General features: G+C 55.2%; 5 protein-coding genes and 1 non-coding gene across 6 annotated transcripts in view; 4 read left to right on the plus strand and 2 right to left on the minus strand.

Annotated features, from left to right (window-relative positions):
• Positions 1-91: 91 nt before the first annotated feature.
• VDAG_01344 (uncharacterized protein) lies at positions 92-864 on the plus strand (the record flags this gene model as incomplete). Its single annotated transcript, XM_009650230.1, has 5 exons — positions 92-256; positions 317-424; positions 502-602; positions 669-729; positions 784-864. 5 exons carry the CDS (start codon positions 92-94, stop codon positions 862-864), a joined length of 516 nt encoding a protein of 171 aa, XP_009648525.1.
• Positions 865-1,096: 232 nt separating this feature from the next.
• On the plus strand, positions 1,097-1,212 carry VDAG_20001. The gene has a single exon (XR_692049.1). It is a non-coding gene; the product is annotated as a 5S ribosomal RNA (ribosomal RNA).
• A 149-nt stretch (positions 1,213-1,361) lies between these two features.
• On the minus strand, positions 1,362-1,962 carry VDAG_01345 (uncharacterized protein; the record flags this gene model as incomplete). Its single annotated transcript, XM_009650231.1, has 2 exons — positions 1,362-1,826; positions 1,960-1,962. 2 exons carry the CDS (start codon positions 1,960-1,962, stop codon positions 1,362-1,364), a joined length of 468 nt encoding a protein of 155 aa, XP_009648526.1.
• An 864-nt stretch (positions 1,963-2,826) lies between these two features.
• On the plus strand, positions 2,827-14,656 carry VDAG_01346 (transcription-associated protein; the record flags this gene model as incomplete). The annotated part of the gene is made up of 3 exons (XM_009650232.1): positions 2,827-2,881; positions 2,958-3,115; positions 3,170-14,656. 3 exons carry the CDS (start codon positions 2,827-2,829, stop codon positions 14,654-14,656), a joined length of 11,700 nt encoding a protein of 3,899 aa, XP_009648527.1.
• A 632-nt stretch (positions 14,657-15,288) lies between these two features.
• Positions 15,289-16,191, plus strand: VDAG_01347 (uncharacterized protein; the record flags this gene model as incomplete). Its single annotated transcript, XM_009650233.1, has 1 exon — positions 15,289-16,191. One exon carries the CDS (start codon positions 15,289-15,291, stop codon positions 16,189-16,191), a length of 903 nt encoding a protein of 300 aa, XP_009648528.1.
• Positions 16,192-16,735: 544 nt separating this feature from the next.
• The window catches only part of VDAG_01348 (uncharacterized protein), a gene marked incomplete at both ends in the record, with an annotated part of 1,440 nt that continues 1,095 nt past the window's right edge, over positions 16,736-17,080 (minus strand). Inside the window, one exon of the mRNA XM_009650234.1 lies at positions 16,736-17,036. Within this exon, the coding sequence (XP_009648529.1) occupies positions 16,736-17,036 (301 nt within the window). The remainder of the gene's footprint in view (positions 17,037-17,080) is intronic.

Consider the following 17,080-nt stretch of genomic DNA (forward strand, 5'->3'; position numbering starts at 1 on the left):
GTGCTGCATCCATCATTATGGCTCTCGCTGCTTTCTATCTGCTGCCCGACTGGCCGCATAACACTCGCTTCTGTCTTCGGCCGAACGAGAGATGGCCCAATATCGAGTGCTCTGCTCCAATGGTGGAAAGGATGAAGGCATTGGTGGCACTTGGGACGGCATCAAGGAAGCCGTCATGGATCCTTTCACGTGGTTCTTTTGCCTCATGCACTTCGCCTTGGTCACTGCTCAAGCTTTCAAGGATTTCATGCCTTCGGTAAGTCAGACCTTGGACACGGAGCAAGATGAAACCCAAATTAATACGCGTGCGCAACAGATCGTCAAAACTTTCGACCTAGGCGAGCTGACAACCTATTTCATTCAAGCGCCTCCTTATGCTTTGCATATGCATTTGCATGCGCCTGTGCCTGGTCGTCAGGACGCCGTCAGGAGTCGTTTTGGCACATTGTCATTCCCATCATCGGGAGCATGGTCGGTTGCGCAGTGCTCATCTCGACGGAGAACATAGGCGCCCGCTACTTCGGCCTCTTCCTTCTCATCTCCGGCACCTACAACGGCCTCAATCTGCAACTGTCTTGGGAGACAACCGTCGTGCCGGCACCGTGAAGCAAGAAGGCTGCTCTGATTGCCATTGCCAACTGCATCAGCCAGTGCAGCCGTTGGTTTAGCCCTTACTTCTGGCCCCGCGCCCACAAGCCCTTTTACCGCCTCGGCGGCGGGCTCGTCTTGGTTGGTTGCGTGCTAGTTGTCGTATCAGCCGGACTCGCAAAATGGCGTGCACAGAAGCTGAACAAGAAGCTGGACATTGCCGAGGGATGGTCGGAGCATTCGGGCGTGGAGCGGGGCTGGAGATTCGTATACTGATCGTGACGCCGAACCACACCAGCTCGTTGGGGACGCGAGAGACAAGATTGGGACGGTATTTGGGTCTAAAGCTGCATTTGGAACCAGCCAACAAACGATGAAAACGAATATTGATGATCTAGAATCACTGTGCAGTCGATCTTCCTACAACCAAGCCTTGCCGACCATGCCCCGTGACACATCTTTGACTCTCATGTAACAAGAAGCCTCCCCGAGAATTCCGCTATCACATACGACCATACCTACTGGAAAACTCGGGATCCCGTCCGCTCTCCCCTTGATAAACCAGTAAGGGCCGAACTAGTAGTTGGGTGGGTGACCACCAGCGAATCCTCGGTGTTGTATGTTTTTGGTGTTTTCTCCCGTGGAGACACCCCTGTTCAGGTACACCAAGTGCAACAGGGACTCCGCCTCGAGCCGAACCTAGCCACCCCGAAAGATCTTGATTAATTTTTCAAATCCTTTTTTTGTGGTTAACAGCCTGAAGATGTAGCTATCTAGCAGTGTGGCGGATCCAGCTTACCTTCGGAGAAGAAAATCTCCTCTCGAGCCCACATGTGCAACTTCTCCTTGCGAAAATGTTCAAAATCCCACTCACCCCTCTCAATACGATTAGGATGGATGAAAATGTAGGTGGTTGTTTCCTCCTCTTCGCCCTCGACCTGACCTACACCCTGCGCATTGCCCAATTTGGTGACAAGCTTTACCTTGACTGCTCGCCTATCGTACTCGCTGCCTTCAAAGCTGTCAAGTTTTTGTATGTTCGCGTCTGTCAAACCCGTAACAAAGCTGCCTAGGACGGACTGGCCTTCTTCCGGAATCACGCCTGGGTAGTCTTCGCCCTGGACACGATGCCGGCAATGATCATGTAACACTGCAGGAGTGAAGGTGTACAGGCTCTTGATGACATCAGAGGGGTGTGACGTTCCCTGAACCACTCTGAAGAAGACACGCGGTTCCATCTGCCAGGAACAAGGTCAGTGTTCATGATCGTGCCATGAAAATATAGATAAATGTTACCAGAGTGCCTGAGCGCAATGTTAGCGAAATGGCCATCTGCCTGTGATCTCTGTGGTCAGAACAATAGAGACTCACCATAGAAAAATGCGGTATGCGGTCCACTCATGGTGTATCTACACGCGGACGCAGAGCACAATCACATATAACAGTCGAAGCAATGCCAAGAGATCATCAACGAGTAAAAGACCTCGATATCGCGATTGGCTGTGACTCAAAAGGAAAAGAATTTAGAAACCCGAAGGTGGAAGCACACGAGATCAGGCGTTCCGTACGAGGATGGCTTCTGACTTGAGGGGTGCGTTACCTGACAATCGCTATCTAGGTAGTCAGCCTGGGTAAGGTGTCGAGTCACAGCGGGTTTAGGTGCGGACTGGAGACTCCAGGGGCCGATAACGGGGAAGCTCCACCTAGTTCACGATCTACAGACTTTGGAGATAGAGCGTTGATAAGATTAGATCTCTCTATCCAGTCAAAAGGTCTTAAATCACACGCTAGTAGCGGCCTGCATGTCTAGCGTCGGAGTAAAGTTATTACACGCCCTAGCGTTAAATGATTTGGCGGCCGGCGCCCCCAGCTCTGTTCGTCGCGTCGCTCGTCGTGGAAATTTCACACCAAAGGCTGGCTTCTGAAGGTTTCCCATAATCCAAACACCCACACCCACCAACGTTCAGCAGCCGTGCCTGAATCGACCCGAACCCCACAACGACATACACCGAAGGCATACTGTGGATGACGGATCACAACGGCATGGTGTCCTGATTCTTCTTTGTCGTCTTTCCTTCAGCAACTTTCCTTTTCCGTCGCCAGAGATACCCCTCCTATCACGCGAAGCAAGGCAAGCGGCGCAGCCTTGCGACGAACCGTTCCTCGAACACATCGACATCGAGCACCCCATGCCCTCATGATACACAACACACGCGCCTGTCTCGACAACCTCCCACAATGTCGGGCACAACGATTGACGATGTCGTGAAACGACTGAGCACTCCGGAAACGGGTATGCCTCCCTTTCGACAGCGTCACGAGATCGTGTCTACCTATTGCTACAGAGCGGCTAATGGACGCGAATGCAGAGACGAAGATCAAGGTCGAAGCTGCTACAACGCTTCGCGACAGTCTGGATCACTACACGGCCGGTCCTATCTATGCGCCGTTTCTTAAGAAGCTAATGCCCATCTTCATCAACATTCTCAAAGGACCATGCATCTTCCAAAGCAACTCTCCAGAGCAGGTAGGACAATCTAGCTGTTCCCATTACCAGATGTGCAACCAGTAACACATCCAGAAACTCCGAAACTGTATACTGGAGGTTCTTCACCGTCTACCAACACATCCCTCTCCAACCGAGCCTTTCGAGCCCTTCGCCGAAGAGATCGTCGACCTTTTGATGCATCTCGTACGAACAGACAACGAGGAGAACGCGACATTATGCGTCAAAATCACATCGGATATCATGCGCCATCAACATAAGATGCTGGCTCAGAAAGTCCAGCCATTCCTGACCCTCATTCAAGAGCTTTTTGAGCAGATGGAGAAGGTCGTGCGCGAGCAGCTGGACAACACGTCAATGTCGACAAACAACGCCTCTGGCGCCCCCTCAACCCCTGGCTCTTCCCAAACCAACTTCCAATCTCCTCGGCCAGGCTCACCTGTGGCATCCGTGACGGACCTTGGACCCGATCCCCAACAGCAGAATCGATTGCTCCTGAAGGGCATGTCCTCGTTCAAGGTCTTATCAGAATGCCCGATCATTGTGGTTTCGATCTTCCAGGTCTACAGAAATACGGTCGGATCCAACGTCAAGCTCTTCGTGCCCCTGATCAAGGGTGTTCTATGCCTGCAAGCTAGCGCCCAACGACAAGCACACGCTGATGCGAAGGCCAAAGGTCAAATATTTACAGGTGTCAGCCCCCTGATCAAGAATAGGGCAGCGTTTGGGGAGTTCATCACTGCTCAGGTCAAGACCATGAGCTTCCTGGCCTACCTCCTGCGGCAATACTCGCAACAACTGCAAGACTTTCTTCCGACCTTGCCGGAAATTGTTGTCAGACTGCTGAAGGACTGTCCACGGGAGAAATCGAGCACGCGTAAGGAGCTTTTGGTTGCCATCCGCCACATCATCAACTTCAACTTCCGCAAAATCTTTCTCTCCAAGATTGACGAGCTTCTCGACGAGAAGACATTGATTGGCGACGGCTTAACGGTATACGAGACGATGAGACCGCTTGCTTATAGCATGCTGGCTGATCTCATCCATCATGTGCGGGACCAGCTCAGCCCAGAGCAGATTCGGAAGACAGTCGAGGTGTATACCAAGAACCTCCAGGATAATTTCCCCGGCACGAGCTTCCAGACTATGAGCGCCAAGCTCCTCCTCAACATGGCGGAGTGCATCGCGAAGATGCAAGACAAGGTTGACGCTCGACACTATCTCATGATGATTTTGAGTGCCATCGGAGACAAATTCAAGGCCATGAACACGCAGTACCCCAATGCGGTGAAGCTGTCCAAGTTGTACAAGCAACAGGCTGCCGAGGGAACTGCCGACAGTTACCTTGCTGACAAGGAACACCCGCCTGACTGGGATGAGACTGATATCTTCACGGCAATGCCCATCAAGCCTACGAACCCGAGAGACAGAGGTCTGGATCCTGTTGCCGACAATAAGTTCTTGTTTAAGAACCTCATGAACGGTCTGAAGAACACCTTTTACCAGCTTCGCACATGTAATGCTGGCACCAACGTGAACCTTCAGAATGCCCCGGCGCAATGGCAAGAGGTGGCCTATGGTTTCACGGCGGAAGAGGTCAAGGTTATTGTCAAACTCTTCAGGGAAGGTGCCTATGTCTTCCGCTACTACGAAATTGAGAAGCCTGCTAGTGAATCTCAGTACATGTCTCCCGTGGAGTACATGGCCAACTTTTACATGGTCTCGAGCAGTAAGGAGGAGAAAGACCTGTTGGAAACATTCGCTACAGTGTTTCACTGCATCGATCCTGCGACATTTCATGAAGTCTTTCAGCAGGAGATCCCTCATCTGTACGACATGATCTTCGAGCACACTGCCCTGCTGCACATACCACAGTTCTTCCTTGCCAGCGAAGCTACGTCGCCAAGCTTCTGTGGCATGCTGCTGCGTTTCCTGATGGACAGGATTGACCAGGTTGGGTCGGCAGACGTGAAGCGATCGTCCATCCTGCTCCGGCTTTTCAAACTAGCCTTTATGGCAGTCACTCTCTTCGCCAACCAGAACGAGCAGGTCTTGCTTCCGCATGTGGTGGACATCGTGACAAAGTCTATCGATTTGTCTACCCGGGCAGAGGAGCCTATGAACTACTTCCTGCTCCTGCGCTCCCTTTTCCGAAGCATCGGTGGAGGCAAGTTTGAGCATCTCTATAAGCAGATTCTCCCACTCCTCGAAATGCTCTTGGACGTACTCAACACATTGCTCATGGCTGCGCGCAAGCAAACCGAGCGTGATCTCTATGTTGAGCTGTGCTTGACCGTTCCTGCTCGGTTGAGCAACCTTCTGCCACATCTCAGCTTCCTCATGCGACCATTGGTCGTTGCATTGCGCGCGGGAACTGATTTGGTAGGTCAAGGACTCCGGACCTTGGAGCTTTGCGTCGACAACCTAACGGCCGACTACCTGGACCCCATTATGGCACCAGTCATTGATGAACTCATGACGGCTTTGTTCGACCACCTTCGTCCGCATCCCTACAGCCACTTCCATGCGCACACGACGATGCGTATTTTAGGAAAGCTCGGTGGCCGAAATCGAAAGTACATCACCGGTCCTCAGCCGCTGAGCTTTGAGGAATTCGCCGACGATGCGACTAGCTTCGACCTGAGGCTTGTGGGCTCAAAGAAAGATAGAGCTTTTCCAGCGGAGTTGGGCGTTGATTTGTCCATCCGCAAGCTGATGGAGGTGCCCAAACCTAGCAAAGCCAACCAATCCCGCCAATTCGATGGCTACTACAAGAAACAGTCTTTCCACTTCATCAAGTCCCAACTGAAGCTTAGGATCGGTTTTGACAACCTCCCGGATGACCTGCCAAGACTTCTCCGCCTGCAGGCGCAGGACCTTCTGTCCAGAAAAATCGAAGTCGACCTATCAGCATTTGATGCTTCCGACAGGGATCGTTCCATCGCCAAGAAGGATCAACAGGATGAGCTTGTGAGGCGTCTGCTGAAGGCAGTCATGTTTGCTGAGTCTCTCCCAGAATTCAAGGATGAGGCGGCGTCGTTTCTCACGAACGTTGCAAGGCACTTCACTATTGTCGACATTGGGCGGTCAGTCGTCGATGTCAAGCACACCTACAGCCAATTCAACCCCACGGCTGGCGAGGGGCCCCTATACATCGACACCAGGGTCTTTTCTGACGCCATCGTCGAGTCACTATCGTCCGAACACCCTGATGTGCGAGATTCTGCGCGGAGAGTCATCCGCGAGATCTACAATACGGCATCGACAATCTTTGGCTCAGCACAATCGGCCGCCCGTCTGCCGTTCTTCGGCAATCTCAGCACGACATTTTGCCATGCGTGCTACGAAGAAGAATGGTTCACGAAAGCCGGTGGCACCCTCGGCGTCAATTTTCTTCTCACAGAGTTGGAGCTGGGCGATCAGTGGGCAATCAGCAAGCAGACAGACTTCATCAGGGCGCTCATGTATGTCGTCAAGGACATGCCCCAGGACTTGCCCGAGAAGACAAGATCATCTGCCCAGCTCACACTCGAGATTCTCCTGAAGAAAGTTACCAAGAACGCCAAGAAGGAAGACGCTTTGCCATCAACTACACCCGGTCAAGCTCCGCAGCGGCACCGACTGGCTCAGATCTGCATGCATTTCAATAACGAGCTTGCACACATGAATCGTCATGTGCGCGAGACGGCAAAGAGATCACTGGAGCTTATCGCCAAGGCAGCCAGTTGTGAGGTTTGGGAATTGATTGAGCCGTACAAGGAGCGCTTCCTACAGCCGATCTATTCCAAACCCCTGCGTGCTCTGCCGTTCCCTGTTCAGATCGGGTACATCGACGCGATGACCTACCACATGACACTCAAGCACGACTGGGTTACTTTCGATGAACACCTCAATCGTCTGCTCATGGAGTCCCTTGCCTTGGCGGATGCCAGCGACGAATCACTCGCGAATAAGCCAGCGGAGTTCCGTACTCATGACTATATTGTCAACCTCCGCGTAGCATGCATCAAGATGTTGAGCACTGCCATGAGCTTTGATGAGTTTGCCAAAGGCACAAACATGGCGGCCACGCGAGCCAAGATTGTCTCCGTCTTTTTCAAGTCCCTTTACTCCGAGTCGCAGGCCACTATTGATGCCGCCAACGACGCCCTCAAGTCCGTACTACAACAGACCAACAAGCTGCCCAAGGATCTCCTTCAAGGGGGACTGCGGCCTGTTCTCGCCAGCCTTCAAGATCCTAAGAAGCTGACATCCCATGGTCTGGATAATTTGGCTCGTCTCTTGAAGCTTCTGACAACATACTTCAAAGTTGAGATCGGAAGTCGCCTTCTCGACCACGTCAAGATTCTAGCGGATCCAAACGTGCTGCAAGCGATTTCCTTCACCTACTTTGAGCAACATCCTCAGATGAAGGTTGTCTCCGCGGTTTTCAATATTTTCCACCTTCTCCCTCCCGCTGCTGAGACCTTCAAGGAACGTCTGATCGATCTTGTTCTCGACCTCGAAGAGAAGCTGCGCCGCACTCACGTCAGCCCTTTCCGACCTCCGCTCTACAAGTATCTCAACCGCTACCCGGCAGAAATGTGGGCTTTCTTGATGCCGAAGATAGGCGAAGTCAAATACGGTCGATTCCTGGCTCAGGTTCTCTCCCATCCCGACAGCGGACCCCTTCGCAAGGAAGCCGTGTCCGGCGTGGATAACCTAGTCAAGGCTTGCAACGAGATTGTCACGCAAGACAAGGAGACAAAGTTTGTGGCGATCATCAACACGATCCATGTTCTTGACTCTCTGGGTCAGTGGCCCGCGTGCGACGCTTGGATGGACAAGAAGGAAATCTTGACGTGGATGAAGCAAGTGGGCAAAGAGCTTGAGGCACAGCTGCGCAAGTATACACTGGCAGCTAACCTCCGCATGCCGGCTGCTCAAGCTTCGGAGCAGCTCATGAACATTCTTCTCAAGTCTCTTGAAAGAAATCCGAAGGATTTGGAGTTACTGTTCAGCATCGTCGAAGCGGTCACGTCCGAGGACTTCCGAGACCCTCAACCCCTCATCGCTTATGTGTACAAAAACATCATCAACAACGATTCTGTTGAGATTGGCGTCGCGGCAATTTTGAAGTGTTTGGAGGCCTACTCTTCCCGCAATATTTCTCAGAAGATGAAGTGCTTCTTGCTGCACAACATTGTCAACCCCACCATTGCAATGGATGTTCAGCGGCATTGGAACTCCACACAACAGGGCCAGCCGCGCTTGATAGATCGAGCTGTCATTGATGCTGTGGTGGCAAAGGTCTGGAAGTCAAACCAAGATACCAGCCAACAGGATCACGACGACCTCGCTCAACCCGGCATCGATCATACCAAGTTCGAAGTCCTGCAACTGTCCGCGCTGCTCTTGAAGTACCACTACCAGACGATCCAGGAGACCAGGAAGGATATCATCAAGAGCTGCTGGACCTTTATCCGCCTGGATGATGTCATCAACAAGCATGCAGCTTATGTGGTCATTGGGTACTTCATTGCGCTCTACGATACGCCCATCAAGATCGTTACTCAGGTCTATCTTTCGCTGTTGAAGGCCAACCAGAACGAGGGCCGGGCCCTGGTGACACAAGCCTTGGAGCTCGTGGCGCCTGTGCTCCCCAAGCGACTCAACACTCCGCAGAACGACCGAAACGCGGCTTGGGCTATTGCACCGAGAAGAGTGCTGGCCGACGAAGGCCAGAATGCGCAGCAAATGACGAGCATTTTCCACTTCCTCGTTCGACATCCAGAACTGTTCTACGACTCCCGCGACAAGTACGCTATGCTGATCATCACGTCGCTCAGAAAGGTTGCCGCACCTGCAACCGCGTCGAATGAGTCAAAGAAGCTCGCCCTGAACATGATGTGGCTCATCTGGCTTTGGGAACAGAGGAGAGTGGAAGGAAAGGGCGATGCCCTGGCACGCTCTCAATCACAGTCGCCAAACTCAAAGAAGAGGAAGCTCGACGGTGACCAGCCCATGTCATCACCTCCTTCTGTCAAGCAGCAACTCGCGCCCAATGATTATCAGATCCCTCCAGTTGGACGTCTCAAGATGATCCGCTATCTGATTGAGTTCATTGCCCAGTTGAACGAACGGTATCAGGTTCCATCTGCCAAGTTCAAAGACTCGCCCACGTTGGCAGGTTTCGCCGCGCCTAGCGCATCATCAACTGAGCTCTGCAAGAAGTCCATGTCACTTCTCTATCATCTGCTGCAGCCTCAATACTGGAGTGATCTCGATATCGACCTCTTTCCTCACGTCACCGATGCCGTGCTCGCTAGCGACAGAACGCAAACTGTTCTCACGGCGGATCCGAGCGACAAGGAGAAGTTTGATAACAAGTTCATCACCAACATCATCAACACTCTGCAAGTCGTGCGGATCATTCTCAATGTCAAATCAGACGACTGGGTCCAAAAGAACATGTCCTCTATACAGAAGGTTCTTGACAAGTGCTTGAAGAGCGAGAACCCGGAAATCCAGGATTGTCTCCACGCTGCGGATCCTGAGAACGATGACAATCGGGAGCTCAAGGCTATCGTCAAGCGCGTTTTGGAGGCTGTTCCCGAAGATGTCCCCATGGAAGATGCTGATGCCGACGGTGAGACAGAGGCGCAAACTTCAGAAATCATCCAAGCTCTTTCCACAACAGCTGGAGAAGCTATGGCAGCAGGCAACTACACTTCTGGAGTCAACACCTTATGGTCACTTGGCAACCGGAAGCCGACAATCATCGACCAGCACATTGCCGTCCTCATGAAGGCCCTTCAGAGTAAGCTTGCACGTGAGCATGTTCAGCATTACAGCATCGTCGCGAATCTGCAAGCCGGCGGAGCACCTCCTAATAGGGGCCCGGACGCGCCACCGTCTGGCGAAATGTCAACATATGACCTCGAGGTCTCAACAGCTCTCATGCTCAAGGCAATGCAGGTTGTCGCTCTCAGGATGGAGGTCCTCGGTGACAACCGTCGCCCGTTCCTCAGTGTCCTGGCCACACTAGTTGAAAAGTCCATGCACATCCCCTTGTGCGAAGAGATTCTCGTCATGGTGGAGGGCTGGGTTTTCCGTTCCGAAGGCACGTGGCCGACTCTGAAGGAAAAGACCGCCGTTCTCCACAAGATGCTCTCTTTCGAGCACCGACAAGATCCCACCATGCTCACAAAGTTCCTTGAGCTTGTGATTAGGATCTACGAGGATCCAAAAATCACCAGGACCGAGTTGACTGTGAGGATGGAGCACGCTTTCCTCATTGGTGCCAGAGCGCAGGATGTTGAGATGCGAAATCGCTTCATGGCCATCTTTGACAAGAGTCTGTCCAAGACGGCAACTGCCCGCCTGTCGTACGTGCTCACGGCGCAGAACTGGGACACTCTTGCAGATAGCTTCTGGCTTGCCCAGGCCTCGCAGCTTCTTCTGGGTGCTGTGGAGCTGAATGCGGCTGCTCAACTACACGCCGAAGACTTCAGGACACTGCCGGCCAGCCAGTTGTGCATGATTTACGCCAAGGATACCAGAGAGCCGGCAAACATGGCGGACGACAAATTCGACACCCTCATTGCACAACATCGTCGCTTCATGAACGAAATCGCCGATGTCAAGGTCCGCGACCTCGTCGAGCCCCTCAGCCAGCTCCAGCACATCGACAACACGTTGGCCCATCAGCTTTGGGTTTCGGTTTTCCCAATCTACTGGTCTGCGACGGCTAGGGATGAGCGCATTGAGCTTGAGCGTGGAATTGTGACTCTCCTGACGAAGGATTATCACAGCCGTCAAATCGACAAGCGGCCCAACGTCGTTCAGTCGCTGCTGGAGGGCGCTGCGAAGGCGTGGCCTAGCTGCAAGATTCCGCCCCACGTGCTCAAGTACGAAGCCAAGACGTACGACACGTGGTACACGTCGCTTGTGCAGCTTGAGAATGCAGCAATCAAGCCGGAAATGGAGTCTGCCAAGGTTCGTGAGAGCAACCTCGATGCTCTTGTCGATCTCTATGCGTCATTGCAGGAGGACGACCTCTTCTACGGAACGTGGAGACGCCGCTGCCAATTTGTTGAGACAAACGCTGCCCTCTCTTATGAGCAGAACGGCATGTGGGATAAGGCTCAAAAGATGTATGAAGCTGCACAGATCAAGGCTCGAACTGGCGTCATCCCTTTCTCGCAGGGAGAGTACATGCTGTGGGAGGATCATTGGGTTCTCTGCGCCCAGAAACTCCAGCAATGGGACATCTTGCAAGACTTTGCCAAGCACGAAAACTTCCAAGACCTGCTCCTGGAGTGTGCCTGGCGCAACACGGAAATGTGGCAGGACGGCAACCAGCGAGATGCGTTGGACACTCTGATCAAGGGCGTTATGGACGCTCCTACTCCTCGCAGGGCGTTCTTCCAGTCATTCATGGCCCTGCTCAAGTTCCACAACAAGCTTGAGACGCACGCCGAGTTCGCCAAGTCTTGCGACGAAGCGATCCAGCTGTCCATCCGCAAGTGGCACCAGCTTCCTCAGCAGCTCACAAAAGCACACATTCCGCTGCTGCAGAACTTCCAGCAGCTTGTTGAGCTGCACGACGCTCAAGTCATCTGCCAGAGCTTGTCGAGCACCAATCAGTCGAACCTTGACGTCAAGTCCGGCGAGCTTAAACTGCTGCTTGGCGCGTGGCGAGACCGCCTGCCCAATGTATGGGACGACATCACAGCTTGGCAGGACCTTGTCACATGGCGCCAGCATATTTTCGGGCTCATCAACCAAACCTACTTGCAACTCCTCCCACAACAGGGTGGCAACCAGAACACTAACGGTGCTTCGTTCGCGTACCGCGGCTACCACGAGACGGCGTGGATCATCAACCGTTTCGCCCACGTTTCTCGCAAACACAACCTGCCCGACGTGTGCATCAGCCAGCTGAGCAGGATCTACACACTGCCCAATATCGAGATTCAAGAGGCGTTCCTCAAGCTCCGCGAGCAAGCCAAATGTCACTTTGAGAACCCTGAGGAGCTGACGAGTGGATTGGATGTCATCAACAACACCAACCTCAACTACTTCAATCCACCGCAGAAGGCCGAGTTCTACACACTCAAGGGCATGTTCCTGGAGAAGCTCGGCCAAAAAGAGGAGGCTGACAGCGCGTACGGTACCGCCTTGTACTTCGATATCACCGCGGCCAAGGCGTGGGCTGAGTGGGGCTACTTCAACGAACGAAGGTTCAAAGCCGATGCCAACGATGTCAACTCGGCTCGTCAGGCTCTGACAAGCTACCTGCAAGCTGCAGGAAGCTACAAGAACGCCAAGTCGAGAAAGCTCCTTGCGCGGATCCTGTGGCTCCTCAGCCTCGATGATGCCACGGGGACCATCGCTGCTGGTTTCGACGACTTCAAGGGAGAAACACCGATCTGGTACTGGATCACGTACATTCCCCAGCTGCTCACAGGTCTCGCCTACAAGGAGGGGCCCCGCGTCCACCAGATCCTCACCAAGATTGCCAAGTCGTACCCTCAAGCACTTTACTTCCAGCTCCGCACCAACAGGGAGGACATGGCGGTCATCAAGAAGAACCAAGAAGCCAAGGAACGGGCCCGCCAGCGCGCCCAGTCGGCTGCCTCGCAGCAGGCCAGCGCTTCTCCTCAGCTACCTAAGAATGAGACCGTCTCGGGTGCTGCGTCAAGCTCGAGACCGGGCACCGCTAACGGCGACGGCGCTCTTGTTAAGACCGAGGGCGGTGACACCAAGTCATCGTCGGTGCCACCAGCACCTGCAGACGGCGGCACGCCCGCACCAGCAGCAACCCCAGTGCCCGCTCCCACCCCTACGCCTGCACCGGCTTCTGTGCCGGTACCGGCGCAAGCGGCTCAAACTCAGAGTGACCAGCAGCAACAGCAGTCCGGGGCCGGCCAGAAGAAGCCGCCCTGGGAGCTGACCGAGGAGATCATGAGCCACTTGAAGTCTGCTTTCCCACTGTTGGCTCTGTCAATGGAGACCATGGTGGATCAAATCCAGAAGCACTTCAAGTGTCCTCCGGATGAGGACGCGTATCGACTGATCGTGGCGCTGCTGAACGACGCTCTGGCCTATGTGAGCCGTATGCCTTCATCATTTGCCAAGATTAAGCTTCCGTCGGCGACTGAGACGAACATTACGCGGTTTGCCGAGACAATTCTGCCTCCGCATATCAAGAAGTCGTTTGAGGCCGACTTTGTGCAGACCAAGCCGACGATGGACGATTACATTTACAAGCTCCGACGGTGGCGCAACAAGTTCGAGGAGAAGCTCGACCGCCGATCAACGCGCGTGTCCCTCGAGGCCTTCTCGCCGCATCTCAGTGAGTTCCGGTACCAGCGATTCGACGATGTGGAGATCCCCGGCCAGTATCTGGAGCACAAGGACAAGAACCAGGATTTCATCCGCATCGAGCGATTCCTGCCAAACGTCGAGCTCGTGCGGTCCATCAGTGCTTCATACCGACGGCTCAAGATCCGCGGCCACGATGCGAGCGTGCACTCGTGGGCGGTGCAGCACCCGGCGGCGCGTCACTGCCGACGCGAGGAGCGCATTCTGCAGCTCTTCCGGCAGCTCAACCAGACGCTCAACCGGCGCAAGGAGAGTCGGCGCCGTGACATGCAGTTCACGCTGCCGCTGATGGTGCCGCTGGCACCACACATTCGCATCGTGCAGGAGGACACGTCGTACATCACGCTGCAAGGGGTGTACGAGGACCACTGCCGGCGCAACTCGATGAAGAAGGACGACCCAGTGCTGTTCACGATGGAGAAGTTGCGGGGTGTCCTGGACACAAAGAACGCGGTATGTATCCGCGGCGACGGGCATCCAACGGACGCACGTACTGACCAAGCACAGAAACACGGAGAGCAGACGGCGACGGCGCGCCTCGAGGTGTTCAACGCGATCCAGGAGAAGTGGGTGCCGCACACGTTGGCGCTCGAGTACTTCCAGAAGATCTTCCCGAGCTTTACGGACTTTTGGCTGTTCCGCCGGCAGCTGTCGTACCAGATGGCGGCGCTGACGTTCATGACGTACATCCTGTACATGCACAACCGGTACCCGCAGAAGATCAACATTGCGCGGGCGTCGGGCAACATTTGGGGCTCGGAGCTCATGTCGTACATGAGCGCGGGCAAGCCCTTCTTCCACAACCCGGAGCCGGTGCCGTTCCGTCTGACGCCGAACCTGCAGACGCTCATGGGCCCGCTCGCGATGGAGGGCATCTTCAGCTGCTCGCTCATGGCGATCGCGCGGTGCCTGCTCGAGGGCGAGCACGAGCTGGAGAATGCGCTGACGCTGTTTGTGCGGGACGAGATGATCTTCTGGTTCACGAGCTCGCACCGGGCCGTGCAGATGACGGAGCACCAGCTGCGCGAGTCGGTGCAGGTCAACAGCGACTCGATCGTCAAGCGGGCGACGAGCCTCGCGCAGAGCCCGGCGAGCAACCTGCCGGCCAACCAGACGGTCATCGACCTCATCGCCAAGGCGGTCAACCCGATGAACCTCGCGCAGTGCGACGCCCTGTGGATGCCGTATCTGTAAGGGGCTGTCGAGGGGTGGACGAGATTTGGGGAGAGCAAATAGGAGACGTAGCAGAGAGAGAGAGGGAGAGTGAGAGCGAAAAAAGCGAGGACATTCTTTGTTTGTCTGTACAGCATGGCGTTGGGGATCGATGGATGGGAGGGAATGAATCGAACAGGAAAGGGGGAAGTCGGCTGGGATGGGTCGGAACGAGGAGCTGCGTTGATTTTGTCATGGTGGTTTTTTTTTTTTTTTTTTTGCCACGTTGTATGATCAGTTTATGATTGTCGTTACAAGGGCATAAATATTGTCTGTTTGTTCTTATTAATTCGGTAATATTCATTATCCTAGGAATTTTCCCTTGCAATGTGCTGGTGTCGTGGTCGACATCACATCATTCATCATACATCAATGCCTCGCCGTGTTCGGACGTAATACGGGACAAGGCCAGGTACAGTGCAAGCTGCCGCATCGCTGTGGAGCGAGACACTGTAGAATCCACTCGAGATAATCCAACATCTCGCATCGTCGACCTCATTGTCAAACCCCATCCCAAGTCACTCACTTGTCGCTTGTTCTAAGGCTCAGCAACACTCGGGCCGACGCTTTATGTTGTTTGGCTGCCTCTTCAATGCTGCACAGAGAAGCGCACCATGCCGTCAGACGAGCTCAGCGATGAGATTGAGGCTCTCAATTCCATATATGGCGACGGCACCCTGTCACCGTCAACATCATCAGATGCGGTAGATGTGTACGTGCTCGTGCTGCCGGCCGAGGACACAGATGGCGGCGCAGCCTCTTCCGACCTCGCCGCCCGCGCCGCGTTGCGCCTGTACATCCCGCCGTCGTATCCGTCCTCGGAACCCCCATCGGTGCTGGCCACCCACTCAGCCGGCGCCCACGCCAAGCCCGGCGCCGCAGCCCACGCACTGACGCTGTTTCGCGCCGCCCTCGCAGAGACGTACACGCCAGGCGAGGTATGCCTCTTTGACGCCATTGAAGACTTCTCCCAGCGCATGCAGGCGTCGGCGCCGGACGCCGCCGCCCCGGCCTTGCGCACGCCGTCACCGTCCCGCTCACGCGCTACGTCGCCAGGCGCAGCAGGGGCATCAGCAACGTGTACAGACACGCAGGCGCCGCCGCCGTGGACGCTCTCGGACCCGCTGACGGAGCTCAAGTCGACGTTTCTCGCACGGGCGGCGGCCGTGACGTCGCCGGCGCAGGCCAACGCGTACGTGGCGCACCTGCTGGCGACGGACAAGAAGGCGCGGGCGGCGACGCACAACATTACGGCGTGGCGAGTGCGGGGCCCGCGGGGCGCGAGCTTCCAGGACTGCGACGACGATGGCGAGAGCGCGGCCGGCGGCAGGGTGCTCAAGCTGCTGCAGATGATGGACGTCTGGGACGTCATGGTTGTCGTGACGCGATGGTATGGCGGGCAGAAGCTGGGGCCCAGGCGGTTTGCCGTCATAAACATGGTGGCGAGGCAAGCGGTCGTCAGGCTCGTTGGTGAAGCTGCCGGTGGTGGAGGGGGAGGCAAGGGAGGGAAGAAGTAGCAGGGCATGGGGGTTGTAGAAGAGATGAAACCTGGGCATGGAGCAGAGCCATGATGCTGGACATGTCAAAGACAGCAGCGATGGTTTGTGGAAGTGGAAGAATTGCTGTCTTTGGGTGTTCGTCGATTTCAGCAGTTCATGAATCAGCCTTGAATTTCCATGGAAGCTGCCAGTGGCCGGTGCCTATTCCTGCCTCTTGGTGACTGCCTACCGCCTGCCTCTGTTGACTGTCTAGGGCACTGCTTGATGCCGCCTGCCTTGATGACCTTGATGCCGCCTGCTGACTTCCTCGATGTCACCTGCCTCGATGTCCATGATGCCGCCTGCCCCGATCATTTATTGATGCCGCCTGCCCGCTGACCTTGATGCCGCCTGCCCGATGACCTCGATGCCGCCTGCCTCAGATGAGGCCCATGCTCCTTTGTCCTGCTCGCATCCCTTCGTGATGCATCATAACCGTCGCCTTTTCTTTGGGCTTCGGTAGCCCTGGTATATATCTCAACAGTCCTGCCAACGCCCAGCTACACACAAGTCCAAGCACTGCCTACCGCAGCAGTGGCTCCAAAATCTCCACCGCCCGCCTCGCCTGCTCAGGCGCCAGCACAACCGTGCCCGCAAACGCCGTCGACAGATACGACAGCCCATGGCCCGCAATGACAGGGTCCTGCACGAGGCGGCCCGCCACGCCGCACACGATGCCCGTCGCCTCGAGCGGCAGCCCGGCGAGGTCGAGCGAGAGGGCCACGAGCTCCTCGTCGGCCGAGCCCACGAGCGTGTCCCCAAACAGCGGCACGAGCGCCCGATCGAGCAGCAGGCTCGGCGGGTCGTCGACGGCGAGCGTCAGGCTGAAGAAGCGGGGGCGCGCCACGAGCGCCGACACGACGGACGC

This window comes from Verticillium dahliae, genomic scaffold, assembly GCF_000150675.1.
Source record: "Verticillium dahliae VdLs.17 supercont1.2 genomic scaffold, whole genome shotgun sequence".
NCBI classification, from domain to species: Eukaryota; Fungi; Ascomycota; class Sordariomycetes; order Glomerellales; family Plectosphaerellaceae; genus Verticillium; species Verticillium dahliae.